Source organism: Procambarus clarkii, chromosome 90 (genome assembly GCF_040958095.1).
Source record: "Procambarus clarkii isolate CNS0578487 chromosome 90, FALCON_Pclarkii_2.0, whole genome shotgun sequence".
In the NCBI taxonomy this organism is placed as follows: Eukaryota; Metazoa; Arthropoda; class Malacostraca; order Decapoda; family Cambaridae; genus Procambarus; species Procambarus clarkii.
Window position 1 is genome coordinate 19,781,137 of NC_091239.1, and position 26,880 is coordinate 19,808,016.

Consider the following 26,880-nt stretch of genomic DNA (forward strand, 5'->3'; position numbering starts at 1 on the left):
TATCTCAACTTCATTCTTTTGGCCTTCGTGGTCATCTCCCTCTCTTTCTCCGCAGCTTCCTCTCTCGTCGTTCCTTTCGGGTGCGCCTTGGTACCGCTCTCTCTCCCCCTTTTCAGCAATACGAAGGTGTGCCCCAGGGTAGTGTTCTGAGCACTACTCTTTTTCTGGTTGCCCTCAATGGTCTTCTTTCCTCTCTTCCTTCTGGTGTCTTCTCCGCTCTCTATGTCGATGATCTTACCCTTTGTTGTCAGGGTGATGATTCGCCTCTCCTTCACCGCACGCTTCAACTTGCGATTGATGCCGTGTCGTCTTGGGCCACAGGTCATGGCTTCAAGTTTTCTACTTCTAAGACTTGTGCCATGACTTTTACGCGGAAACGGGTTGTTCTTCGTCCCTCTTTGTCACTTTATGGTCATCCCCTTGAATACAAAGATTCCGCGAAGCTTTTGGGGTTATTCCTTGACACTCGTTTGTCTTGGTCTCCCCATATCTCTTACCTCCGTGTTGAGTGCTCTAAGTCCCTTACCCTCCTTCGGGTCTTGTCCCATACTTCTTGGGGGGCAGATAGGCGCACTCTCCTTGCTTTACATTCCTCTCTCGTCCTGTCTAAGCTCGATTATGGTTGCCCTGCTTACTCGTCTGCTTCTCCTTCTACTCTTCGCCGTCTTGATGCTTTGCACCATACTGGGTTGCGCCTCAGTTCTGGTGCCTTTCGTTCGACTCCCGTCCTTAGCTTGTATGTTGACACTGGCTTCCTGTCTCTCCAGGACCGCCGTGATCGCTACTGTCTTCGCTATCTTGCGCGGTCCTTGCAACATCCTTCCTCTCGTCTCTGTCGTGCTTTAACTTTTACCCCTCCTGCGGTTCCTGTTCCTCTTCACCACCTCCCTCTTTCTGTCCGGTTATCTCGCCTGCAGGATTCTCTTTCCGTTCGTATTTCTGATGTTTCTCCTCGTGTTGTTCCTTCTTTGCCCCCGTGGAGGGTCCCTCTTCCGCGGTTTTGTACATCCTTGACTCGTATCACTAAAGCTTTTACCCCTCCTACAGTTCTAAAACGCCTTTTCCTCGAGCACTTTTCTTCTCACTCCCGCTCCGTTTCTGTCTTCACCGATGGGTCTAAGTCAGCGGACGGTGTTGGCTACTGTCACGTGGGGGTGGGCGGTCCGGGGCTCTGCTAACACTCGGCTGCTAGGGGCTCAAAGGGCCCAAATACTCAGCCCCTCCGACTCCCTGGATTCACCGGAGTCTCCTTGGTCACACAAGATAGGACCAACAATGCCCACCTCCGCAGGTCTTTGCTTCCACCACAAAGGGGTGCCACTGATTCACCCTGGAAGCCCTTCAGTCAACCACGGGGAAACTGCTGTTAACAGTTCCGGCCTAGACCCATGGGGGAGTGAAGGAAGACTCAGGCTTACCTATAACCATAACCTCCCTGAGTCTTGCCTGCCAGACAAAAAAAAAGGTTGCAGGAACTCCTTTCCCGCCTGTCTTCTCTATCTTCCTCTTAGCAAGGTCGCCAGCTGGGTTATTTTATCTGCACCCCAGCAATGCAGTTCAGTGGGTGTATCATATATCGTTTGTAGCCAGAAATGTATGCTCATAGAGAAATATCACAAATGGAGGCACACTCAAACACAGTAATAAAATGTGTGGATTTACTGACGCAAATTACATGAACACACACACACAATCACAAGTAATACATGAATATGGAATATGGATGATGAGTCTGGAGATCGTCAGCCTCTTCTTCCACGACCTCCAACTCTCCTTCAACTGGGCAGGAAGACAGGAGTCTCGCACTCTCACAGGAGGGCCTCTTCACCACGTCGGCACCTCTTCTTCACTGTCCTGTCATCCATACACACTGCCCTCTCTGACAGTCCTGGACACAAGCTGCCTTGCAGCCTATTCTACTATTAAAGTAATAAAGTCTTGCTGCCACATACACAAGTAAATATTGTGGCCTAACTAGCCTACTCATACAAGGGGTAATGGGAGGGAAAAATGATCTACCTTACACTCCTGGCTCACGACGCCTGTCCCTCGATGGTGTGAGGTTCCCACGCTTCCTTGGGTCGATCCTCGACGATCCAGGGCGTTCCACAGGTCCTCAGGTGTCGTGAAGCCTTCGCGTCGTCGCCGTTCCAATCCCTGAGATTCAGCTGCCCCAATCCTGGTTCATCGATGGGCGCTGAGCCAATCACTATTTTTTTTTCCCACACTCGCCTCTCCCACAGGGCGTCGCTCCTTGTCCTAGGCACGGTGTCGTCCTTCAAAGATTCTCAGTGGATGTGACCCCCAGTCACAGCTAGCTTGCTCGCCCACCTTCCAGACCTCAACGTCCAGCCAGCGGCGCCGCCCAGCGTCGTCGCCGACTATTTTCCAAGTTTGGGCACTTCTCTGCTCACTGAACTTGGTTCCTCTTTTGCTTCCCAGAAGCGCAGGGTCTCCAATAACTATGGTGGGCAACGAAGGCCAGCTCAATCCACTGAACAAGGCTTGCAGAGCCTCCAATCCTTGAGAGCAGACCGAGGCGCGTCCTGTCGCTTCCACGGTCAGTACAACTCTGACGTTGGCGCCGCCCGGGGCACTCGGTGACGTCATGGCGGGCCCTGATTTGTCGCCCGCGACCTACGTCGGCCAATCCGCGATCGGCATAGTGTCCCTTCCACAAGGTCACATCTGCCGTAGGGGATACTGTTTCATTTATAACAGGGCGCCAATTTTCCTTTATTTACAACTTATAATATAACCTCCTTCCATAAAATGGCAGCCAGTCTGGTCGCCACATATATCATTAGACTCCCTGAACCTCAGAGAATCAGTAGGGAGAGCTGATATGACTCTTTAAGCCGGCAAACGAAAGAAATAGGAGAGGGCACCGTAACACTACTCTGTTGTTTTTCCTGATCGCACTTATATGTGTCGCTTGCCTCCGGAGACTAGCATCTTTACAGCGGAACTTTATGCTATTCTCTATGCTCTTCGTCTCCTGCTTTCTCGTTGTCAGTCTTCCTTTGTGGTTTTTGTTGACTCTCGTAGTGCCCTCATGGCTCTCGGGTCCTTTAATCCAGTTCATCCGGTAGTTGTCGAGATCCAGCATTGGCTGTTTCTCGTTCACAGTAAATTTAAGTCGGTTGAGTTTTGTTGGGTTCCCAGCCATATTGGCGTGTCTTTAAATGAGCGTGCGGATGCTGCCGCTAAGGAAGCTGTCCGCTCTTGTCCCATCTCTCGTAAAGGCATTCCGTATTCCGACTTTTACCCGGTTATCCATTCCTCAGTCCTTACCCGTTGGCAGGCTTCTTGGTTGTTTGTTACTGGTAACAAGCTACGTACTCTTAAATGTTGTGTTTCCTCGTGGCCGTCCTCCTTCCACCGTAACCGGCGGTGGGAAACAGCTCTGGCGAGGTTGCGTATTGGCCATACTCGCTTAACCCATGGTCACTTGATGGAGCGCCGCCCTGCTCCTTATTGTCCTAGTTGCATTGTCCCTCTTACGGTCGTGCATGTCCTTCTTGAATGTCCTGACTTCCAGGACGAGCGTGTGTCTTGCTTTCCGACCGCCCCTCGCGGTCACCTGTCCCTCGATAGAATTCTTGGTGACTCGGATACTTTTGATATCGTTCGCCTTATGCGTTTTTGTTCTCGTATTGGCATCCTTGGTGATATTTAGCGCCCTCTGATTATTTTGCGTATTTGATGGTGCTACATAGCCTTCCCGGTTTGGTGCCTTCTTTTGATAATTACTTACTTCTAGCATGGATAAAAGATTTTCTGACTGAAAGAAAAATGAGGGCAGTAATCAGAGGCAATGTATCAGACTGGAGAAATGTCACAAGTGGAGTACCACAGGTTCTTGCACCAGTGATGTTTATTGTCTACATAAATTATCTACCAGTTGGTATACAGAATTATATGAACATGTTTGCTGATGATGCTAAGATAATAGGAAGGATAAGAAACTTAGATGATGTTCATGCCCTTCAAGATGACCTGGACAAAATAAGTATATGGAGCACCACTTGGCAAATGGAATTTAATGTTAATAAATGCCATGTTATGGAATGTGGAATAGGAGAACATAGACCCCACACAACCTATGTATTATGTGAGAAATCTTTAAAGAATTCTGTTTAAAGAAAGAGATCTAGGGGTGGTTCTAGATAGAAAACTATCACCTGAGGACCACATAAAGAATATTGTGCAAGGAGCCTATGCCACGCTTTCTACCTTCAGAATTGCTTTTAAATACATGGATGGCGATATACTAAAGAAATTGTTCACGACTTTTGTTAGGCCAAAGCTAGAATATACAGCGGTTGTGTGGTGCCCATATCTTAAGAAGCACATCAACAAACTGGAAAAGGTGCAAAGACATGCTACTAAGTGGCTCCCAGAACTGAAGAACAAGAGCTATGAGGATAGGTTAGTGGCATTAAATATGCTAAAACTTGGAGACAGAAGAAAAAGAGGTGATATGATCAATACATACAAAATAGTAACAGGAATTGATAAAATCGATAGGGAAGATGTCCTGAGACCTGGAACTTTAAGAACAAGAGGTTAAAGATTTAAACTAGCTAAACACAGATGCCGAAGAAATATAAGAAAATTCACTTTCGCAAACAGAGTGGTAGACGGTTGGAACAAGTTAGGGGAGAAGGTGGTGGAGGCCAAGACCGTCAGTAGTTTCAAAGCATTATATGACAAACAGTGCTGGAAAGACGGGACAACACGAGCGTAGCTCTCATCCTGTAACTACACTTAGGTAATTAGTAGGCATCCATCAGTCTCAGGAGACTATGGAGTTGCGCTCTGGTTGTCGCTCTGGAGTGGCCTCACCAGGGCGCAAAGCCTGGGTAGGTTGATTCGGGGGAGAAACTGTTCGGGAAGTGTAACAGCTTCTTACGCTGTTACACTTAGTGTAACAGTGTAAGTGTGATACACTTAGGTAATTACACACACACACACACATGGACATAGAACCGGAGTCATTGCTGTAAACATCTGATGCTCGAAAGGCGGGATCCAAGAGTCAATGCTCGACCCTGCAGACACAAATAGGTGAGTACAAATAGACGAGTACATACACATAAACCTCTAAGAACCCTGGATTCTCTCTTATAAAACATCACCAAAGACTGCCTGAGTAATCTTCCTTATCTTAACACCAGTCTACGGGCTCACCATAGCCCGTGCTACTTGGAATCTTAATCTAGTGAATCTTAAACATCAACAACAAACCTTATCTTCCAACACTGCTAAAAAAATATGATATCTTATCCGACTGTACTGACAGAGATAAAACTCTCAGTAAGCATGATCTAGGCATCAAAGATCCTTAAGTCAAAGATGGCGTCCACCACTCTTGCGTCATCGCCCCTTAATACTTCATTCTTTACATTTCCAAACAAACAGGAACAATATTATTGACTATATTTACCATAATCCCCCATGCATGCTTTTCAATGAGATCATTTTTCCCTCATATAGTTTGGCTATTCCACTTCACATTATTCCTAACAATCTCCCGCTAAGAAAGAACTACTTTGCTTGGCGTTGTATTACTGGTGACGCGCGGCCTCCAAGATATCACCTGTAGATTTATTCCAGTGAAACATTGTCCACTGTGTCCACAATCCTGTGTTTGTGGGCGAGAGGCCCGCTAAACCCGGCGGGCGAGAGGCCCGCTAAACCCGGCGGGCGAGAGGCCCGCTAAACTAGGCGGGCGAGAGGCCCACTAAACCAGGCGGGCGAGAGGCCCGCTAAACCAGGCGGGCGAGAGGCCCGCTAAACCCGGCGGGCGAGAGGCCCGCTAAACACGGCGGGCGAGAGGCCCGCTAAACACGGCGGGCGAGAGGCCCGCTAAACCAGGCGGGCGAGAGGCCCGCTAAACCTGGTGGGCGAGAGGCCCGTTAAACCCGGCGGCCGAGAGGCCCGCTAAACCAAGCGGGCGAGAGGCCCGCTAAACCCGGCGGGCGAGAGGCCCGCTAAACTCGGCGGGCGAGAGGCCCGCTAAACCCGGCGGGCGAGAGGCCCGTTAAACCCGGCGGGCGAGAGGCCCGCTAAACTCGGCGGGCGAGAGGCCCGCTAAACCCGGCAGGCGAGAGGCCCGCTAAACCTGGTGGGCTCAAAGGCCCGTTAAACCCGGCGGGCGAGAGGCCCGCTAAACCAGGCGGGCGAGAGTCCCGCTAAACCAGGCGGGCGAGAGGCCCGCTAAACCAGGCGGGCGAGAGGCCCGCTAAACCCGGCGGGCGAGAGGCCCGTTAAACCCGGCGGGCGAGAGGCCCGCTAAACCCTGCGGGCGAGAGGCCCGCTGAACCCCGCGGGCGAGAGGCCCGCTAAACCCGACGGGCGAGAGGCCCGCTAAACCCGGCGGGCGAGAGGCCAGCTAAACCCGGCGGGCAGGAGGCCCGCTAAATCAGGCGGGCGAGAGGCCTGCTAAACCCGGCGGGCGAGAGGCCCGCTAAACCCGGCGGGCTCAAAGGCCCGTTAAACCCGGCGGGCGAGAGGCCCGCTAAACCCGGCGGGCGAGAGGCCCGCTAAACCAGGCAAGCGAGAGGCCCGTTAAACCCGGCGGGCGAGAGGCCCGCTAAACCCGGCGAGCGAGAGGCCCGCTAAACCCCGCAGGCGAGAGGCCCGCTAAATGCGGCGGGCTCAGAGGCCCGTTAAACCCGGCGGGCGAGTGGCCCGATAAACCCGGCGGGCGAGAGGCCCGCTAAACCCGGCGGGCGACAGGCCCGCTAAACCCGGCGCGCGAGAGGCCCGCTAAACCAGGCGGGGGAGAGGCCCGCTAAACCCCGCGGGCGAGAGGCCCCCTAAACCCGGCGGGCTCAGAGGCCCGTTAAACCCGGCGGGCGAGAGGCCCGCTAAACCCGGCGGGCGAGAGGCCCGCTAAACCCGGCAAGCGAGAGGCCCGCTAAACCAGGCGGGCAAGAGGCCCGCTAAACCAGGCAGGCGAGAGGCCCGCTAAACCCCGCGGGCGAGAGGCCCGCTAAACCCGGCGGGCTCAGAGGCCCGTTAAACCCGGCGGGCGAGAGGCCCGCTAAACCAGGCGGGCGAGAGGCCCGCTAAACCAGGCGGGCGAGAGGCCCGCTAAACCAGGCGGGCGAGAGGCCCGCTAAACCAGGCGGGCGAGAGGCCCGCTAAACCCGGCGGGCGAGAGGCCCGCTAAACCCGGCGGGCGAGAGGCCCGCTAAACCAGGCGGGCAAGAGGCCCGCTAAACCTGGTAGGCGAGAGGCCCGTTAAACCCGGCGGGCGAGAGGCCCGCTAAACCCGGCGGGCGAGAGGCCCGCTAAACCCGGCGGGCGAGAGGCCCGCTAAACCAGGCGGGCAAGAGGCCCGCTAAACCTGGTAGGCGAGAGGCCCGTTAAACCCGGCGGCTAAGAGGCCCGCTAAACCACGCGGGCGAGAGGCCCGCTAAACCCGGCGGGCGAGAGGCCCGCTAAACAAGGCGGGCAAGAGGCCCGCTAAACCTGGTGGGCGAGAGGCCCGTTAAACCCGGCGGCCGAGAGGCCCGCTAAACCACGCGGGCGAGAGGCCCGCTAAACCCGGCGGGCGAGAGGCCCGTTAAACCCGGCGGGCGAGAGGCCCACTAAACAAGGCGGGCGAGAGGCCCGCTAAACCAGGCAAGCGAGAGGCCCGCTAAACCAGGCGGGCGAGAGGCCCGCTAAACCTGGCGGGCGAGAGGCCCGCAAAACCCGGCGGGCGAGAGGCCTGCTAAACCAGGCGCGCGAGAGGCCTGCTAAACCTGGCGGGCGAGAGGCCCGCTAAACCTGGCGGGCGAGAGGCCCGCTAAACCAGGCGGGCGAGAGGCCCGCTAAACCAGGCAAGCGAGAGGCCCGCTAAACCAGGCGGGCGAGAGGCCCGCTAAACCTGGCGGGCGAGAGGCCCGCTAAACCCGGCGGGCGAGAGGCCTGCTAAACCAGGCGGGCGAGAGGCCCGCTAAACCTGGCGGGCGAGAGGTCCGCTAAACCTGGCGGGCGAGAGGCCCGCTAAACCCGGCGGGCGAGAGGCCTGCTAAACCAGGCGGGCGAGAGGCCCGCTAAACCCCCCGGGCGAGAGGCCCGCTAAATCAGGCGGGTGAGAGGCCTGCTAAACCCGGCGGGCGAGAGGCCCGCTAAACCCAGCGGGCGAGAGGCCCGCTAAACCCGGCGGGCGAGAGGCCCGTTAAACCCGGAGGATGAGAGGCCCGCTAAACCCGGCGAGCGAGAGGCCCGCTAAACCAGGCGGGCGAGAGGCCCGCTAAACCTCGCAGGCGAGAGGCCCGCTAAATGCGGCGGGCTCAGAGGCCCGCTAAACCCGGCGGGCGAGAGGCCCGCTAAACCCAGCGGGCGAGAGGCCCGATAAACCCGGCGGGCGAGAGGCCCGCTAAACCAGGCGGGCGAGAGGCCCGCTAAACCAGGCGGGTGAGAGGCCCTCTAAACCAGGCGGGCGAGAGGCCCACTAAACCCGGCGGGCGAGAGGCCCGCTAAACCCCGCAGGCGAGAGGCTTGCTAAACCCCGCGGGCGAGAGGCCTGCTAAACCCGGCGGGCGAGAGGCCCGCTAAACCCGACGGACGAGAGGCCCGCTAAACCCGGCGGGCGAGAGGCCCGCTAAACCCGGCGGACGAGAGGCCCGCTAAACCAGGCGGGCGAGAGGCCTGCTAAACCCGGCGGGCGAGAGGCCCGCTAAACCAGGCGGGCGAGAGGCCTGCTAAACCCGGCGGGCGAGAGGCCCGCTAAACCCGACGGGCGAGAGGCCCGCTAAACCCGGCGGGCGAGAGGCCCGCTAAACCCGGCGGACGAGAGGCCCGCTAAACCAGGCGGGCGAGAGGCCTGCTAAACCCGGCGGGCGAGAGGCCCGCTAAACCCGGCGGGCGAAAGGCCCGCTAAACCTGGCGGGCTCAATTGGGCCGTTAAACCCGGCGGGCGAGAGGCCCGCTAAACCCGGCGAGCGAGAGGCCCGCTAAACCAGGCGGGCGAGAGGCCCGTTAAACCGGGCGAGCGAGAGGCCCGCTAAACCAGGCGGGCGAGAGGCCCGCTAAACGCGGCGGGCTCAGAGGCCCGTTAAACCCGGCGGGCGAGAGGCGCGCTAAACCCGGCGGGCGAGAGGACCGCTAAACCAGGCGGGCGAGAGGCCCGCTAAACCAGGCGGGTGAGAGGCCCGCTAAACCCGGCGGGCGAGAAGCCCGCTAAACCCGGCGGACGAGAGGCCCGCTAAACCCGGCGGGCGAGAGGCCCGCTAAACCCGGCGGGCGAGAGGCCCTCAGATAATGCGGTCGGTGGTCTACATCGGTTAATCGTCTGCGGCCAGCTGGCTTTCTTTGGTCTATTTTGGTTATTCTTCTGCGGTCAGCTGGCTTTCTTTGGTCTACTTTGGTTAATCTTCTGCGGTCAGCTGGCTTTCTTTTGTCTACGTCGTTTAATCGTCTGCGGCCGGCTGGCTTTCTGTGGTCTACGTCGTTTAATCGTCTGCGGCCGGCTGGCTCTCTGTGGTCTACGTCGTTTAATCGTCTGCGGCCGGCTGGTTTTCTGTGGTCTACGTCGTTTAATCGTCTGCGGCCAGCTGGCTTTTTGTTGTCTACGTTGTTTAATCGTCTGCGGCCGGCTGGCTTTCTGTGGTGTACGTCGTTTAATCGTCTGCGGCCAGCTGGCTTTCTGTTGTCTACGTCGTTTAATCGTCTGGCTGGCTCTTAGATGTCAACTCGGAAGACAAATCCAGTTTGGGATGGTCTTGTACAACATAATCCCAAAGGGAACATGGCATCGTTTCTTCTCTTTGACTTGTGCGGGGAGCTGTCCTCTGGTGAAGAGCGGGTTTGGTAGTGGTGGGAGTTGTCTTCTGGGGAGGAGCTGTTTAGGGTTTATGGGAACGCCCTTGCTCCAAGAGGGCGCTAATCGCTTTCTTACATCCTTCAACCCCCGCAGCGTCATTCCCAATTATCACCACTTCTTCCTTATCTCGAGACATTTAGATCCGTACTAAATGTTGCTGTTCGTAGTACTTGATGGTCTCGCCCTTTTTGCCAATGATCAAGCCATAATTTTCGTTGGGACAGGCCAGGGTGACCATATGGCTCTCTTTCGCATCCTTAGAAGTTGGAGGCTTTTCCTTCTGACGGGTCGTTTTTGACTTGGCGGGAGATTTATTTTATATTTGAGTAGGTTTTTTCGGATCTGTAGAATGTGCTTATATAAAATCTTTAACAGATCTTTTGCAGCTTTTCACCCTTGCAGCATCTTTCCCCCTGATGGTTACCGTCTCCGTTTCACAAGAGACGAAAATTTAAACATTGTGTCGCGTCTCGAAGGCCAGATGCTAAGTACCGTGTTACCCGATAACTAATTCACACATTTGCGCTGGACAAGCAAGGGTGATGATGTAGTGAGACCCAGTCTTGTGAATGGTTTCCAGTTCCCTGGGAGACACTTCCTCTGTCGGAGATTTTGGCTCCGTTGGAAGCTCTTCTTCCTTGAGAGGAGCAAGAGGGTTTTGTGAGGAACCTGTTTTGTCCTGAGCGAAACACCTTAGTGTTTCGGCTGGATCGCAATCATTGTTGTCGTCCAAGGGCTCATTATTTTCCTTTTCATTAATATCTTCATTCTCTTCACGGTGTTCATCATTCTCCTCTTCACGGTGTTCATCAGTCTCCTCTTCACGGTGTTCATCAGTCTCCTCTTCACGATGTTCATCAATTTCCTCTTCACGGTGTTCATCAGTCTCCTCTTCATGGTGTTCATCAGTCTCCTCTTCACGGTGTTCATCAGTCTCCTCTTCACGATGTTCATCAATCTCCTCTTCACGGTGTTCATCAGTCTCCTCTTCGCGGTGTTCATCAGTCTCCTCTTCACGGTGTTCATCAGTCTCCTCTTCACGGTGTTCATCAGTCTCCTCTCCCCGGTGTTCATCAGTCTCCTCTCCCCGGAGCTCATCCTCGTCAAGATGAAGACCATGTTCTTCCTGCTGTTCCTCATTTTATCCGCGGGTCTTGCGTGGTCCTGTGTAGTATATACAAGTTAAAAATATAATAATGAAAACCGGTACGCTTTCCCACCGACACCACAAGGGAAGGGGTTATGTAGTGGGCTCCAAACCCTGCCCTTCCAAGAAAATCTTGAGGCGTTCTGCCTTCAGTAGCATCTGCTGGCGCCGCAAGACGGGCCCTACTAAGGGCACCGAACCCCATTCAGGCTCCGGTTCTTCCTTGAGGAAAGTGGAAAGGCTCCACGTAGGCTATGAAGGGAATATTTTGATGGTTTAGATGACCTGCTTCATGAGATGAGCGAGACCGCTCTGGCTCTTGCGCCATTCAACTAATTGTGTTTACAATAAATATGCTTGTAACCTTGCATGCTCTTCTCTCTACCCAAACCATATCGACCCAAATCCCAGTAAGGCCAGGCCTATAAAGATCGCACGCACAAACGTCTTCATCTTGTCTTGAGTTGATCTCGTGTTTTGCTGGATGTCAAAAAATGCTTTTGAGTTCAAAAACATAGCATAGACAGCGCGAACAGGAAACAGGTAAATATATTATCAAAATTGCGTAAAATAGTATAGTTGGAGGCCATTGGTCTCCAGCCACGATAGCTCTGCATCCGTGGTTGTTCTTTGACAATGAAGTTTACATCAGGTGTTTGTTAGAAAACGAACCTAGAACCGTACTAGATGGTGAACTCCCAGCACAACTTTCCCTCACATAAACCTGATGCAGGGTTCATCCCAGCAAACAATGTAAGTACCTGGGAAGTGTTTAAAAGCTGTGGCAACGTTTGTTTTCACATATTAGCAATGTTAAAGTCTGTGGTTGTAAATAAGTTGCCACAACTTACGGCACTAAACGTTGGCCAAACACAATTGTGAGATATTGTGGCAACCTTAAATGTTGCATTAAAGTAGTTTGTGTGATGTTATATAAATAAAAAAAATGTAGAAATATAAAAATACATATCTACATTTGGTAAAATAAAACAGGAGGATAATAAATGTGGGTTCAAATAGTTTTATTGATTTTCACAAAATGTAATCCATGATGGTGGTGGGTTATGGTTGGTGGCAGTGGTGAGTGATGGTCATAATTGGTGGTAGTGATTGATGGTGGTCGTGGCTGTTGTATGGTAGTGTGGTGTGGTAGAAATGGTATAGTGGTGGTGTGATAGTGTAGTAGTGTGATAACAAGGTGTGGTAGTGTGGTAGTGTATTTACCTAGTTGTGTTTGCGGGGGTTGAGCTTTGCTCATTTCAACCCTTCCTCTCAACTGTCAATTAATTGTTTACTAACTTCTATTTTTTTTTCCACATCACACACACACACACACACGCAAGGAAGCAGCCCGTGACAACTGACTTACTCCCAGGAATCTATTTACTGCTAGGTAACAGAGGCATTCAGGTTGAAAGAAACCTTGCCCCTTTGTTTCTGCCTGGTGCGGGAATCAAACCTGCGCCATAGAATTACGAGTCCTGCGCGCTATCCACCAGGCTACCAGGCCCGCTTGTGTGGTGGTGTGGTAGTGTGGTAGTGTGGTGGACTTGTCTGGTTGTGTGGTGTGATAATTATAGTGTGGTGGTGGTGGGTTAGTGCTGGTAGTGTGGTAGTGGTGGTTGTGATGGTACTGTGGTAGTGGTGGTAGCGTGGTAGTGATGGTAGTGTGGTAGTGGTGTTAGTGTGGTAGTGTGGTAGTGGTGGTAGTGGTGTTAGTGTGGTAGGGTGGTAGTGGTGTTAGTGTGGTAGTGTGGTAGTAGTGGTAGTGTGGTAGTGGTGTTAGTGTGGTAGTGGTGTTAGTGTGGTAGTGGTGGTAGTGTAGCAGTGGTGGTAGTGTGGTAGTGGTGTTAGTGTGGTAGTGGTGGTAGTGTGGTAGTAGTGTTAGTGTGGTAGTGTGGTAGTGTTGTTAGTGTGGTAGTGGTGTTAGTGTGGTAGTGGTGGTAGTAGTGTTAGTGTGGTAGTGTGGTAGTGTTGTTAGTGTGGTAGTGGTGTTAGTGTGGTAGTGGTGGTAGTAGTGTTAGTGTGGTGTAATGTTATTTCTGTGTGCAGGTTTGGGACCTGCCCCTCAATTATTTTCCACGTGTAAATTATTATGTATCTCTCCCGCCTGCGCTCTAGGGAGCCTAAATCTGTACTCCCTTGAGCGCAGGCGGGAGAGATACATAATAATTTACACGTGGAAAATATTAGAGGGGCTGGTCCCAAACCTGCACACAGAAAGAACATCACATGAGACCAGAAGACACGGCAGGATGTGCAGAATACCCCCGTTGAAAAGCAGAGGTGCAACAGGTACTCTGAGAGAGAACTCTATCAACATCAGAGGCCCGAGACTGTTCAACACGCTTCCACTACACATAAGGGGCATAACTGGCCGACCCCTCACAGTGTTCAAGAGAGAACTATCAACATCAGAGGTCCATGACTGTTCAACACGCTTCCGCTACACATAAGGGGCATAACTGGCCGACCCCTCACAGTGTTCAAGAGAGAACTATTAACATCAGAGGCCCGAGACTGTTCAACACGCTTCCACTACACATAACTGGCCGACCCCTCACAGTGTTCAAGAGAGAACTATTAACATCAGAGGCCCGAGACTGTTCAACACGCTTCCACAACACACAAGGGACATAACTGGCCGACCCCTCACAGTGTTCAAGAGAGAACTATCAGCATCAGAGGCCCGAGACTGTTCAACACGCTTCCACTACACATAAGGGACATAACTGGCCGACCCCTCACAGTGTTCAAGAGAGAACTATCAACATCAGAGGCCCGAGACTGTTCAACACGCTTCCACTACACATAAGGGACATAACTGGCCGACCCCTCACAGTGTTCAAGAGAGAACTATCAACATCAGAGGCCCGAGACTGTTCAACACGCTTCCACTACACATAAGGGACATAACTGGCCGACCCCTCACAGTGTTCAAGAGAGAACTATCAACATCAGAGGCCCGAGACTGTTCAACACGCTTCCACTACACATAAGGGACATAACTGGCCGACCCCTCACAGTGTTCAAGAGAGAACTATCAACATCAGAGGCCCGAGACTGTTCAACACGCTTCTACTACACATAAGGGACATAACTGGCCGACCCCTCACAGTGTTCAAGAGAGAACTATCAACATCAGAGGCCCGAGACTGTTCAACACGCTTCCACTACACATAACTGGCCGACCCCTCACAGTGTTCAAGAGAGAACTATCAACATCAGAGGCCCGAGACTGTTCAACACGCTTCCACTACACATACGGGACATAACTGGCCGACCCCTCACAGTGTTCAAGAGAGAACTGGATAAGCACCTCCAAAGGATACCTGATCAACCAGGCTGTGACTCATACGTCAGGCTGCGAGCAGCAGTGTCCAACAGCCTGGTTGATCAGTTCAGCAACCAGGAGGCCTGGTCGACAACCGGGCCGCGGAGACACTAAGCCCCGAAAGCACCTCATGGTAACCTCAAGGTGTTAGTGGTGTTAGTGTGATAGTGGTGGTAGTGTGGTAGTGATGGTAGTGGTGTTAGTGTGGTAGTGGTGTTAGTGTGGTAGTGATGGTAGTGTGGTAGTGGTGTTAGTGTGGTAGTGATGGTAGTGTGGTAGTGGTGTTAGTGTGGTAGTGGTGTTAGTGTGGTAGTGGTGTTAGTGTGGTAGTGTGGTAGTGATGGTAGTGTGGTAGTGGTGTTAGTGTGGTAGTGATGGTAGTGATGGAAGTGGTGTTAGTGTGGTAGTGATGGTAGTGGTGTTAGTGTGGTAGTGGTGTTAGTGTGGTAGTGATGGTAGTGTGGTAGTAGTGTTAGTGTGGTAGTGGTGTTAGTGTGGTAGTGGTGTTAGTGTGGTAGTGGTGTTAGTGTGGTAGTGTGGTAGTGCTGGTAGTGTGGTAGTGGTGTTAGTGTGGTAGTGATGGTAGTGTGGTAGTGGTGTTAGTGTGGTAGTGGTGTTAGTGTGGTAGTGGTGTTAGTGTGGTAGTGGTGTTAGTGTGGTAGTGGTGTTAGTGTGGTAGTGGTGTTAGTGTGGTAGTGGTGTTAGTGTGGTAGTGATGAAAGTGGTGTTAGTGTGGTAGTGTGGTAGTGGTGGTAGTGTGGGAGTGGTGTTAGTGTGGTAGTGGTGTTAGTGTGGTAGTGGTGGTAGTGATGGAAGTAGTAATAGTGTGGTAGTGATGGTAGTGTGGTAGTGGTGGTAGTGTGGTAGTGGTGTTAGTGTGGTAGTGGTGTTAGTGTGGTAGTGGTGGTAGTGTGGTAGTGGTGTTAGTGTGGTAGTGGTGGTAGTGTGGTAGTGTGGTAGTGGTGTTAGTGTGGTAGTGATGGAAGTGGTGTTAGTGTGGTAGTGATGGTAGTGTGGTAGAGGTGTTAGTGTGGTAGTGGTGGTAGTGTGGTAGTGGTGTTAGTGTGGTAGTGGTGGTAGTGTGGTAGTAGTGTTAGTGTGGTAGTGTGGTAGTGTTGTTAGTGTGGTAGTGGTGTTAGTGTGGTAGTGGTGGTAGTAGTGTTAGTGTGGTAGTGTGGTAGTGTTGTTAGTGTGGTAGTGGTGTTAGTGTGGTAGTGGTGGTAGTAGTGTTAGTGTGGTGTAATGTTATTTCTGTGTGCAGGTTTGGGACCTGCCCCTCAATTATTTTCCACGTGTAAATTATTATGTATCTCTCCCGCCTGCGCTCTAGGGAGCCTAAATCTGTACTCCCTTGAGCGCAGGCGGGAGAGATACATAATAATTTACACGTGGAAAATATTAGAGGGGCTGGTCCCAAACCTGCACACAGAAATAACATCACATGAGACCAGAAGACATGGCAGGATGTGCAGAATACCCCTGTTGAAAAGCAGAGGTGCAACAGGTACTCTGAGAGAGAACTCTATCAACATCAGAGGCCCGAGACTGTTCAACACCCTTCCACTACACATAAGGGGCATAACTGGCCGACCCCTCACAGTGTTCAAGAGAGAACTATCAACATCAGAGGTCCGAGACTGTTCAACACGCTTCCGCTACACATAAGGGGCATAACTGGCCGACCCCTCACAGTGTTCAAGAGAGAACTATTAACATCAGAGGCCCGAGACTGTTCAACACGCTTCCACTACACACAAGGGACATAACTGGCCTACCCCTCACAGTGTTCAAGAGAGAACTATCAACATCAGAGGCCCGAGACTGTTCAACACGCTTCCACTACACATAAGGGACATAACTGGCCGACCCCTCACAGTGTTCAAGAGAGAACTATCAACATCAGAGGCCCGAGACTGTTCAACACGCTTCCACTACACATAAGGGACATAACTGGCCGACCCCTCACAGTGTTCAAGAGAGAACTATCAACATCAGAGGCCCGAGACTGTTCAACACGCTTCCACTACACATAACTGGCCGACCCCTCACAGTGTTCAAGAGAGAACTATCAACATCAGAGGCCCGAGACTGTTCAACACGCTTCCACTACACATACGGGACATAACTGGCCGACCCCTCACAGTGTTCAAGAGAGAACTGGATAAGCACCTCCAAAGGATACCTGATCAACCAGGCTGTGACTCATACGTCAGGCTGCGAGCAGCCGTGTCCAACAGCCTGGTTGATCAGTTCAGCAACCAGGAGGCCTGGTCGACAACCGGGCCGCGGGGACACTAAGCCCCGAAAGCACCTCATTGTAACCTCAAGGTGTTAGTGGTGTTAGTGTGATAGTGGTGGTAGTGTGGTAGTGATGGTAGTGGTGTTAGTGTGGTAGTGGTGTTAGTGTGGTAGTGATGGTAGTGTGGTAGTGGTGTTAGTGTGGTAGTGATGGTAGTGTGGTAGTGTGGTAGTGATGGTAGTGTGGTAGTGGTGTTAGTGTGGTAGTGATGGTAGTGATGGAAGTGGTGTTAGTGTGGTAGTGATGGTAGTGGTGTTAGTGTGGTAGTGGTGTTAGTGTGGTAGTGATGGTAGTGTGGTAGTGGTGTTAGTGTGGTAGTGGTGTTAGTGTGGTAGTGGTGTTAGTGTGGTAGTGGTGTTAGTGTGGTAGTGTGGTAGTGATGGTAGTGTGGTAGTGGTGTTAGTGTGGTAGTGATGGTAGTGTGGTAGTGGTGTTAGTGTGGTAGTGGTGTTAGTGTGGTAGTGGTGTTAGTGTGGTAGTGATGGAAGTGGTGTTAGTGTGGTAGTGTGGTAGTGGTGGTAGTGTGGTAGTGGTGGTAGTGTGGTAGTGGTGTTAGTGTGGTAGTGGTGTTAGTGTGGTAGTGGTGGTAGTGATGGAAGTAGTGTTAGTGTGGTAGTGATGGTAGTGTGGTAGTGGTGGTAGTGTGGTAGTGGTGGTAGTGTGGTAGTGGTGTTAGTGTGGTAGTGGTGGTAGTGTGGTAGTGGTGTTAGTGTGGTAGTGGTGGTAGTGTGGTAGTGGTGTTAGTGTGGTAGTGATGGAAGTGGTGTTAGTGTGGTAGTGATGGTAGTGTGGTAGTGGTGTTAGTGTGGTAGTGGTGGTAGTGTGGTAGTGGTGTTAGTGTGGTAGTGGTGGTAGTGTGGTAGTGGTGTTAGTGTGGTAGTGGTGTTAGTGTGGTAGTATGGTAGTGGTGTTAGTGTGGTAGTGTGGTAGTGGTGTTAGTGTGGAAGTGATGGAAGTGGTGTTAGTGTGGTAGTGGTGGTAGTGGTGATATATAGTGTGGTAGTGTGGTAGGGTGGTAGTGATGGTAGTGGTGGTAGTGGTGTTAGTGTGGTAGTGGTATTAGTGTGGTAGTGGTGGTAGTGATGGTAGTGGTGGTAGTGTGGTAGTGGTGGTAGTGTGGTAATGGTGTTAGTGTAGTAGTGGTGGTACTCACCTAGTTGTACTCACCTAGTTGTGTCTGCAGGATCGAGCATTGACTCTTGGATCCCGCCTTTCGAGCATCGGTTGTTTACAGCAATGACTCCTGTCCTATTTCCCTATCATATCTGGTTTTAAAATTATGAATAGTATTTGCTTCCACAACCTGTTCCTGAAGTGCATTCCATTTTCCCACTACTCTCACGCTAAAAGAAAACTTCCTAACATCTCTGTGACTCATCTGAGTTTCAAGCTTCCATCCATGTCCCCTCGTTCTGTTACTATTCCGTGTGAACATTTCGTCTATGTCCACTCTGTCAGTCCCTCTGAGTATCTTATACGTTCCTATCATGTCCCCCCTCTTCCTTCTTTTTTCTAGTGTCGTAAGGCACAGTTCCCTCAGGCGCTCCTCATACCCCATCCCTCGTAGCTCTGGGACGAGTCTCGTTGCAAACCTCTGAACCTTTTCCAGTTTCATTATATGCTTCTTCAGATGGGGACTCCATGATGAGGCGGCATACTCTAAGACTGGCCTCACGTAGGCAGTGTAAAGCGCCCTAAATGCCTCCTTACTTATGTTTCTGAATGATGTTCTAACTTTTGCCAGTGTAGAGTACGCTGCTGTCGTTATCCTATTTATATGTGCCTCAGGAGATAGATTAGGTGTTACTTCCACACCCAGGTCTCTTTCGCGCGTCGTCACAGGTAGGCTGTTCCCCTTCATTGTGTAATGTCCCTTTGGTTTCCTACCTCCTAGTCCCATTTCCATAACTTTACATTTGCTCGTGTTGAATTCCAGTAGCCATTTCTCTGACCATCTCTGCAACCTGTTCAGGTCCTCTTGGAGGATCCTGCAATCCTCATTTGTCACAACTCTTCTCATCAACTTTGCGTCATCCGCAAACATCGACATGTAGGACTCTACGCCTGTAAACATGTCGTTAACATATACAAGAAATAGAATTGGTCCCAGCACCGATCCTTGTGGTACTCCACTTGTTACTGTTCGCCAGTCCGACTTCTCGCCCCTTACCGTAACTCTTTGGCTCCTTCCTGTTAGGTAGTTCCTTATCCATGCTAGGACCTTTCCCCCCACCCCCACCTGCCTCTCGAGCTTGAACAGCAGTCTCATGTGCGGTACTGTTTCAAAGGCTTTTTGGCAGTCCAGAAATATGCAGTCTGCCCAACCATCTCTGTCCTGTCTTATCCTCGTTATTTTATCATAGAATTCCAGAAGGTTTGTTAAGCACGATTTCCCTGTCCAGAACCCATGTTGATGTTTGTTCACAAACCTAATGTTCTCCAGGTGTGCAACCAGTCGTAGCCTAATTATTCTTTCCAGTATTTTACAGGGGATGCTTGTCAGTGATACAGGTCTATAGTTAAGTGCCTCCTCCCTATCACCTTTCTTGAAGATCGGCACGACATTTGCCTTCTTCCAGCAACTGGGCAATTCTCCCAGTGTTAGTGTGTTAGTGTGGTAGTGGTGGTAGTGTGGGAGTGGTGTTAGTGTGGTAGTGGCGTTAGTATGGTAGTGGGGTTAGTGTGGTAGTGGTGTTAGTGTGGTAGTGGTGTTAGTGTGTTAGTGTGGTAGTGGTGGTAGTGTGGAAGTGGTGTTAGTGTGGTAGTGTTATTAGTATGGTAGTGGGGTTAGTGTGGTAGTGGTGGTAGTGTGGTAGTGGTGTTAGTGTGTTAGTGTGGTAGTGGTGTTAGTGTGGAAGTGGTGTTAGTGTGGTAGTGGTGTTAGTATGGTAGTGGGGTTAGTGTGGTAGTGGTGGTAGTGTGGTAGTAGGGGTAGTGGTGTTAGTGTGGTAGTGATGGTAGTGGTGGTAGTGATGGTAGTGGTGGTAGTGTGGCAGTGGTGGTAGTGTGGTAGTGGTGGTAGTGGTGGTAGTGTGGTAGTGGTGGTTGTGTGCTAGTGGTGGTTGTGTGCTAGTGTGGTAGTATTGGTAGTAGTGGTAGTGTAGTAGTGGTGGTAGTTTGGTAGTGGTGGTAATGTGGTAGTCGCGCCCTGGGTTCAATAAAATGGCGCCCTCTGGCCTGCGAATCCACCATTTTGTGTGCGGCGCCCGCCGGTCGGTGATTGGCTGGCTGAGGTCACACTTCATTGACCAATCAGAACCCGCCTCTGGATCTGTGACATCACCGGGAGACCCAGCCCGCCGCCTGCAGAGCGCCAGGCGCTCAGAGATACTTGGCGCTTCGTTGAGAGCGGACGTGCGCCGATTGAGCTCTCCTTATCCTGACCCCTTCCCAGTGGTTGGGCCCCATTCCTTCCTCCCCGTCCCATCCCTAATCCTTATCCTGACCCCTTCCCAGTGGTTGGGCACCTGGATATACCTTTATAAACCTTGGGTCTCCCCTCCCAACATGCTGACTAATTCCTGGGGTACCTACTCACTGCTAGGTGAACAGGCACATGAGGTGAAGGGAAAACGCGCCCAACCATTTCTCTCGCGCCCCCGGGATTCGAACTCCGGAATTTTCGATTGTGCGTCGAGAACGAAGCCGACTGTACTACTGGGAGCCCTATATTAGTGGTATAAGTTCGTTGTTTGATACAAGAGAGTTTACGTTCGTAAATTAATGTTTATATTCGTAAATAAGGGTATTCGTTCGTAAATAAGGGTATTCGTTCGTAAATAAGGGTAAACGCTCGTAAATAAGAGTATACATTTGTAAATTAGGTTATTTGCTCGTAAATAAGTAGATAAAATTTTAAATAAAGATATTATTCGTGCGTAAATAACTGTATACATTTGTAAATTACGGTATTTTTGTTGTAAAAAGAGTATACTTTTGTAAATAAGGGTAAATTTCGTATATATAAGAGCATACTTTTTTAAATAAGGCTATTTGTTCGCAATTAATTAACGAATTACCAATTGGGTATTCAGTGTTCAGTCTTGTTCAGAGAGAGAGAGAGACTTACTTGCCTAACGGGCTTCAACAGCCAATCTGCACCAATCAGGTGGTGACACGTCGTTAGGTAGAGTGTTCGAATTACTTCCCCTCAGCCCCTTTAGCCTCTCCCCTCGTCCAACCAGTCACCGGGGCTGTCACCAGCTGATGGACGGGGGAAAAAGCTAGGAGAAATGCAGCGAGGGGGTGTGTGATATTTAAGGAGTTTCCCCTTAAATTTGAAATTTTTTCCACATTTTGACTCGTTTTCTATGGTTGATGTTGTTGTTGTTACAGGCTTGCCAACCTTCTTTCCGTGAGGTCAGGATTGCCAACCTTAGCTAGTATCTCTCTCTTGGAGGTCAAGGTTGCCAACCCTAGCTAGTATCTCTCTCCTGGAGGTCAGGGTTGCCAACCTTAGGTAATATCACTCCTGGAGGCCAGGATTGCCAATATTACCTTCCCTCACAACCAGAATTGCTAACCTTGCTTCCTCCTAAGACAATGAACCATCAATCTTACCTATAATCAACTGGACGAATAGATGACTATTGACTGAAGATATAAACTACCTTGGCAATAATATATCTTTAAATATAATAAAAAAAACAAAGTGAGATTGAGAAGAACCAAAGTACAAGTGACTGAGGACTAGCAGGTAGGCCCATCTCAGAGTAAGAATAACACAAGTACACCCTTCGCCGCCCCTCCACTAATTATGGTTGGAATTTCCGTTTTAACTTCCTGTCGCGGTAACCCTAGAGACCTCTAATGGCGTGCCAACGTCACTATTATGGTCCTGGACACAACTCACCTAGTTGTGCTTGCTGGGGGGTTGAGCTCTGGCTCTTTGGTCCCGCCTCTCAACTGTCAATCAACTGGTGTACAGGTTCCTGAGCCTATTGGGCTCTATCATATCTACATTATAAACTGTGTATGGAGTCAGCCTCCACCACATCACTGCCTAATGCATTCCACCTGTTAACTACTCTGACACTGAACAAGTACTTTCTAACGTCCCTGTGGCTCATTTGGGCACTCAGTCTCCACCTGTGTCCCCTTGTTCGAGTACCACCCATGTATTCAGTTTATTCTATCAATTCCTCTGAGAATTTTGTAGGTAGTGATCATGTCTCCCCTTACTCTTCTGTCTTCAAGACACGTTAGGTTCAGCTCCATTAGCCTTTCCTCGTAGCTCATACCTCTCAGTTCCGGGACCAGTCTGGTGGCATACCGCTGAATCTTCTCTAACTTCGTCCTGTGTTTAACTAGGTATGGACTCCAGGCTGGAGCTGCATACTCCAGGATTGGTCTGACATAAGTGGTATACAGGGTCCTGAACGATTCCTTACACAAGTTTCTAAAGGCAGTTCTTATGTTGGCCAGTCTAGCATATGCCGCTGGATAAGGACCCATTGATTTTGGAGAGCTGTACGAAAGAACAGCTGAAGCAAATCGCCGAACACTATGAGATAGAATTAGTGTCGACTAAAGTGGTCTATATGAGACAAGAACTTGGAAATAAAGTAAGGTCTCGACGCGAAGACGTCGGAGCGGTAGGATTAGATGTGAGTGCAAAGGAAAGTGGGGAACAAGATAATGAGGAAGTGTCTTCTAATTCGTCTCGTAGGAGTGGAAGTTTGAATATGAATTGGAACGTTTGAAACTGGAAGCTCAAATTAAGAGGGAAGAGAGAGAGTTTCAGTTAGAGAAACTGAAATTGGAGCAAGAGAAAGTGCGACTTGAAAGTGAGCAAAAAACGCGTGTAGAATTAGAAAAGGAGAAAACGAAGCAAATGGAAATCGAAGCAAATAAATTTGTGGCAGCTCAGAGGCGAGAGCGAGAGGTACACTCAGAGAGCACACCTCTGCCTGCAGCATATGATCACAAAGCACGTGAAAAGGAGGTTCCGCAATTTTGTCCAGAAGAGTCTGAGTCTTTTTTTGAGCATTTTGAAAAAGTTGCTACACTAAGGCAGTGGCCAGAGGAGGATTGGGCCCAATTGGTGCAAATAAGATTGACTGGGGCAGCGAGAGAGGCCTATACCCAGCTCTCTCTTGAAGATTGTAAAAATTACTGGACTGTGAAAAACAGCGTATTAAGGTCATTTCTACTGACACCTGAAGCTTACCGGAAGCGGTTCAGAGAAATGGTAAAGACACAAAGGAGCACATATGCTGAAACAGCCAGAGATTTGGAACGTAGATTCCAAAGATGGATGGGTTCCGAAAAGGTAGAATCTTTCAAAGACTTGAAACAATTGATGTTAATTGAAAAATTCTTGGAGATGGTGACTCCAGACACCAGGTTTAAGGTGCAAGAAGCAGGGATAAAGAAGGTGAAAGATGCCGCAGATAGGGCGGATATGATTACGGAAGCATACAAGAGCTTGAGGGAGAACAGAGTGAGAAGTGAGGCGAGTTGCAGCAATAGAAGATCCAGTGGAGTCTGGGGAAGAAGAAATTATGAAAGACCCAGAGTAGTCTGGGGTGAGAAGAATTTTGATAAATGGGCAGATAAAAGTAAGTACCCTAAAACTCAGAAGAGTAGGTCGCGCACTTCGTCTGAAAGTGAGGATGGAGGAGCCAAACGAGAAACTAATCGTTATCCAGGGAATCAAGAGTCCAGTAAAGCTCCACAGAGTACGAGTAGTACGTCTGGCCCGAGGAACTCCAATACGAGCGGGCAGTCAGAGCTACTCTGGTACATATAGAAGAGACTTTTCCCAGATGAGATGTTACAATTGTAACGGATTGGGTCACGTGATGCGAGATTGTAGACAGGGCAAGAGAGTTGTGACCCTGGCCATGTGTGACCCCCGAGGTAAATATACTAATGTGTTCCGAGACAAACCACAGAGAGCGAACTTAGTGAACGAGAGGTATAGGCCGTTCATGAGTAAAGGTTGGATCAGTATAGGAGGCCGACCTGAAGTAGAAGTTGGTATCTTAAGAGATACCGGAGCTAATCAGAGCTTGATTACGAGAAGCCTGATTGGGAATGATCGACGATTAGCTGGCAGGAGTAAGATGAAAGTATATGGGTTGTTTTCTGAGAGTGCCATGCTCGTTTGTACTGTCCAGCTAAGGTCGGAATATGTGTCGGCGGAGGTGACGTTGGGAGTGTGCCATGACATACCTGTTCCAGGAGTCCAAGTGATCCTGAGGAATGACTTGTGTGGGACAAAGGTGTTGCCGAGAGTCGTAGCGGAGACTGTGCCAGAGGAGTGCCCAGAAGGCCACGGCACGGGTGGGACACCTGAGATTGTGAACCTGACTGACAACCGAGGAGATGAGTCAGGAGACCGCCAAGCCATTGAGTACCCTGTCTCGGTAGTGACGAAGGCAGAGGTGGCCGACGAGGGAGACGCTGGAGAATATAAGACAGTGTCGATTTAACCGGTAGAAGATATCGACGTAGATATAGCGTGGCTGTTTAATGAAGGTCCAGCCCAGGAGAATGAAGTCTCGGTGAGGTCAAAAGTGAAGATGGCCCAGCCGAAGAAGAATCATGTGAAGAGAGCGGACCTGACTAGAGCCCAGACTGCTGAAATTAAGAGTCGGAAGGCGAATGCAACTGTGCTGAGTAGGAATGAGGAAGGATGTGGACAGACTGAGGACGGGAGTAGAGCGTCAAGTTGTCCACGAGCACAGAGGCATATGGATAGTGGAGTTAAGTTGTTTGAGATGTCAGGAGTTGACATGTTTCACAGAAAACGTGGAGAAAAGATAGTGAAGAAGAGTAGTAACCGAGAAAGTGAAAGGAGAAGAGACAGTGTGTGTGGAGAGATGCTTACGAGCACTCTAGGAGAGGTAGAGCGACATGTTCGGTCGAGTGCTGTTGGCTGTAGTACAGTGCTCGGAGAAACTTTTAGGGAACGAAGAAGAGTTGAAGGAGAAGAAATGGAGTTGTATAGAGGTGAGAAGTGTGGGAGGAGGATGATGATGCAAGCATGGAGGAATAGAAGAAGGCCGAGGACTCGATGGAAGTCAAACAGAATGAGGTCTCGGATAAATGAGGAGACGAAAGGGAGGATCGTCGGTGAAGACGAGGGAGTGAAGTGATGAAGGACGGTAGACTTCAGGAAAGTACTTTTGCATCAGCCACACCGTCCAAAGCGGTGTGTTCAGAAAATGTACATATGTATTTTTTGTATATACTTAAAGATAATTTGTTGTTAAAACAGATTTTGTGTGCAGTCGGAGGCAAAGGAGATCCTGTACGCCAAAGATCAGTGGTCAGTAGGTACGGCACCATGTCTACATAAATGATAAGGTATGTCTGATAAGACATGTCATTACTAGAATGAGTTGAATCTTTGTAGGATGGACGAAAAAGGAATAATGCTACATTCGGTAGAGAAAATTAGTGTGGATGCTCCGAAATAACACTTTTTTAAGGGGGGAGGAGTGTTACGATATATCGTATCGTGTTATTTCATCGCACAAAGACACGATTATTTAAGCCATACGTTCATTATTACAGGAAGAACGAGGTTAACAACCGTGGAGGTCGTTAACGGTCAGCACGGTATGACTCGTCCGGTGGCGGGAATTTCTGTTAGCCAATCAGAACCACCGGGCAAGGTAACGTGTGCTGGCCGGAGCATGTGAAGAGACAGACATCTCCTCCCCTCCATTGAGTCAACAGGCTGTCGTCGCGTTTGGATGTGTGACCAACGGACCCAACTGTTAGTGTGCTCCACCCTCACGAAGGAAGAGGACCTCGAGGCATGGTCGACGTTTTTGAAAGTTATGGAAGATAACAGCTTTGAGATTTAGAGGTCGGCGTGGAGGTAACGCGCTGATTTTCCGAATAGTGGTCCAAAATTACGGACAAGTGAATTTATAAGTGGAAAGAACAATCGGATTAGAGACCATTTCGTGGTCGCAGAGTGTGTGTGTGTGTGTCTCTCTCTCTCTCTCTCTCTATATATATATATATATATATATATATTTTGTGACGGAGTTCCCCCCCTTATTATTCTCCCACGCCTGCAGTAAGAGTCATGTCTACTTTTCCCAAGCGTTCTCTACGTTGCAGGCTACAATTGATATATGGGAGAGAGTGAAGTGTTCTCGGAGAGCCGAGAAATTTGTGAAATAGTAATATTTTGGCCTGTGGTTTAGGCCCTTTAGGGAGCCAAGATGGCGCTTGCCTCCCTGATCTCCCGCCAAAAACGTGTGACGTCAGTGGCACCGGATTGGTCACCGACAGCAATGTGGCACCGGGAGCCAATGAAAACTTCCCATAGCGAAAGTAACGTCACGAAGGAAGGGGGTCCAGGCCGCGCGCCACTCTGGCGCCATCAGTCAGACACGACACGTCATAGAAGTCGGACGTGCGACGGTTGGTCCTGTCAGTTGGACAGTTGTTTCCCGCTCCCGTGGATTTACGCGTCACCTGAAGTTCGCCAGTACTCTGAGAAGTCTTCCCTAGTTCATGTGTTGAACCAGAAGAGGGAATTGACGGTTATTTGAGCAACAAGTGCTCCAGTCAGGTGCTGTGCAAGAAGCAGTGAAGCCGTGCAGTGACGTATGTGGGGTCTGTGGCAATTCACCAGTTCATGACAGCGTAGTGGCAGACAGAGCCACTGGGTAGCTGAGGAAGAGAGGACTATTTGGGGAAACCGGACGACTGTAGCTGAGACGTAGGCGACAGCCGTTGCTGGGAGAAGACGACGGCCAGGAGACCGACTCCAACCCTTCGAGAAGTCAAGAAGGAGGACGGACCTGCAGTGAGGAGGCACGGAGACGACGCGCTAAATGGTGGGACGACGAGAGGCTCTGATAGGACACGACGACGTGTAGTGTGGGGGCGTTCCCGACACGAGGACCAGGAGCTACATCTCGACTCTCATCGGAGGATAGGGTGAAGTAGGTGTTTCTAGTTCCCTCCCCATTCCCCTTTAGTTAGCTATATTATCTAGCCTGAGGATTTTATATGTCGTGAGCAAGTCTCACCCACGTCACGGTAAAGCACCAGTGTGCTAGACAGTACTATCAAGAGTACTTGTAATATTCATGTTGATTATTGGTGTGTACAGGCACCAGGAACCAGTGATAAATTTACTGTGTTGTGTATATCTTTCTATAGATTTTGGTATGAACATATAGTGGTGAATTATACATAATATTATGCCAGTATTTGAAAGTTAGGCTGTGTGCCCAGAAATCATTTATTTTCCATGTATTGATATTTGATGTATCTACATTGTATATGCTATGTTTATGCAGTGA

The 26,880-nt window shown here is 50.4% G+C and overlaps 2 protein-coding genes across 2 annotated transcripts in view; one reads left to right on the forward strand and one right to left on the reverse strand.

The window, feature by feature from the left end:
* LOC138359435 (glutamic acid-rich protein-like) overlaps nt 1-21,841 on the reverse strand; it is a 56,755-nt gene extending 34,914 nt beyond the window's left edge. Inside the window, exons 1-3 of the mRNA XM_069318575.1 lie at nt 21,785-21,841; nt 10,324-10,949; nt 9,187-9,604 (exon numbers count right to left, since the gene is read on the reverse strand). Of these exons, the coding sequence (XP_069174676.1) occupies nt 9,187-9,604; nt 10,324-10,949; nt 21,785-21,841 (1,101 nt within the window). The remainder of the gene's footprint in view (nt 1-9,186; nt 9,605-10,323; nt 10,950-21,784) is intronic.
* A 194-nt stretch (nt 21,842-22,035) lies between these two features.
* LOC138359436 (golgin subfamily A member 6-like protein 1) lies at nt 22,036-25,160 on the forward strand. Its single transcript, XM_069318576.1, has 4 exons — nt 22,036-22,167; nt 22,272-23,045; nt 24,841-24,878; nt 25,127-25,160. The coding sequence occupies exons 1-4, from the start codon at nt 22,036-22,038 to the stop codon at nt 25,158-25,160; spliced, it is 978 nt and encodes a 325-aa protein (XP_069174677.1).
* The last annotated feature ends 1,720 nt before the right edge of the window (nt 25,161-26,880 follow it).

Excerpts from the sequence above, each read along its gene's own strand:
- LOC138359436 (XM_069318576.1), top strand. The coding sequence starts at position 22,036 with ATGCCGCTGGATAAGGACCCATTGATTTTGGAGAGCTGTACGAAAGAA. Across the intron at positions 22,168-22,271 it reads GACAAGAACTTGGAAATAAA|GAGTGGAAGTTTGAATATGA; the intron begins GTAAGGTCTCGA and ends TTCGTCTCGTAG. Across the intron at positions 23,046-24,840 it reads AGAGCTTGAGGGAGAACAGA|TCGGAGGCAAAGGAGATCCT; the intron begins GTGAGAAGTGAG and ends TTTTGTGTGCAG.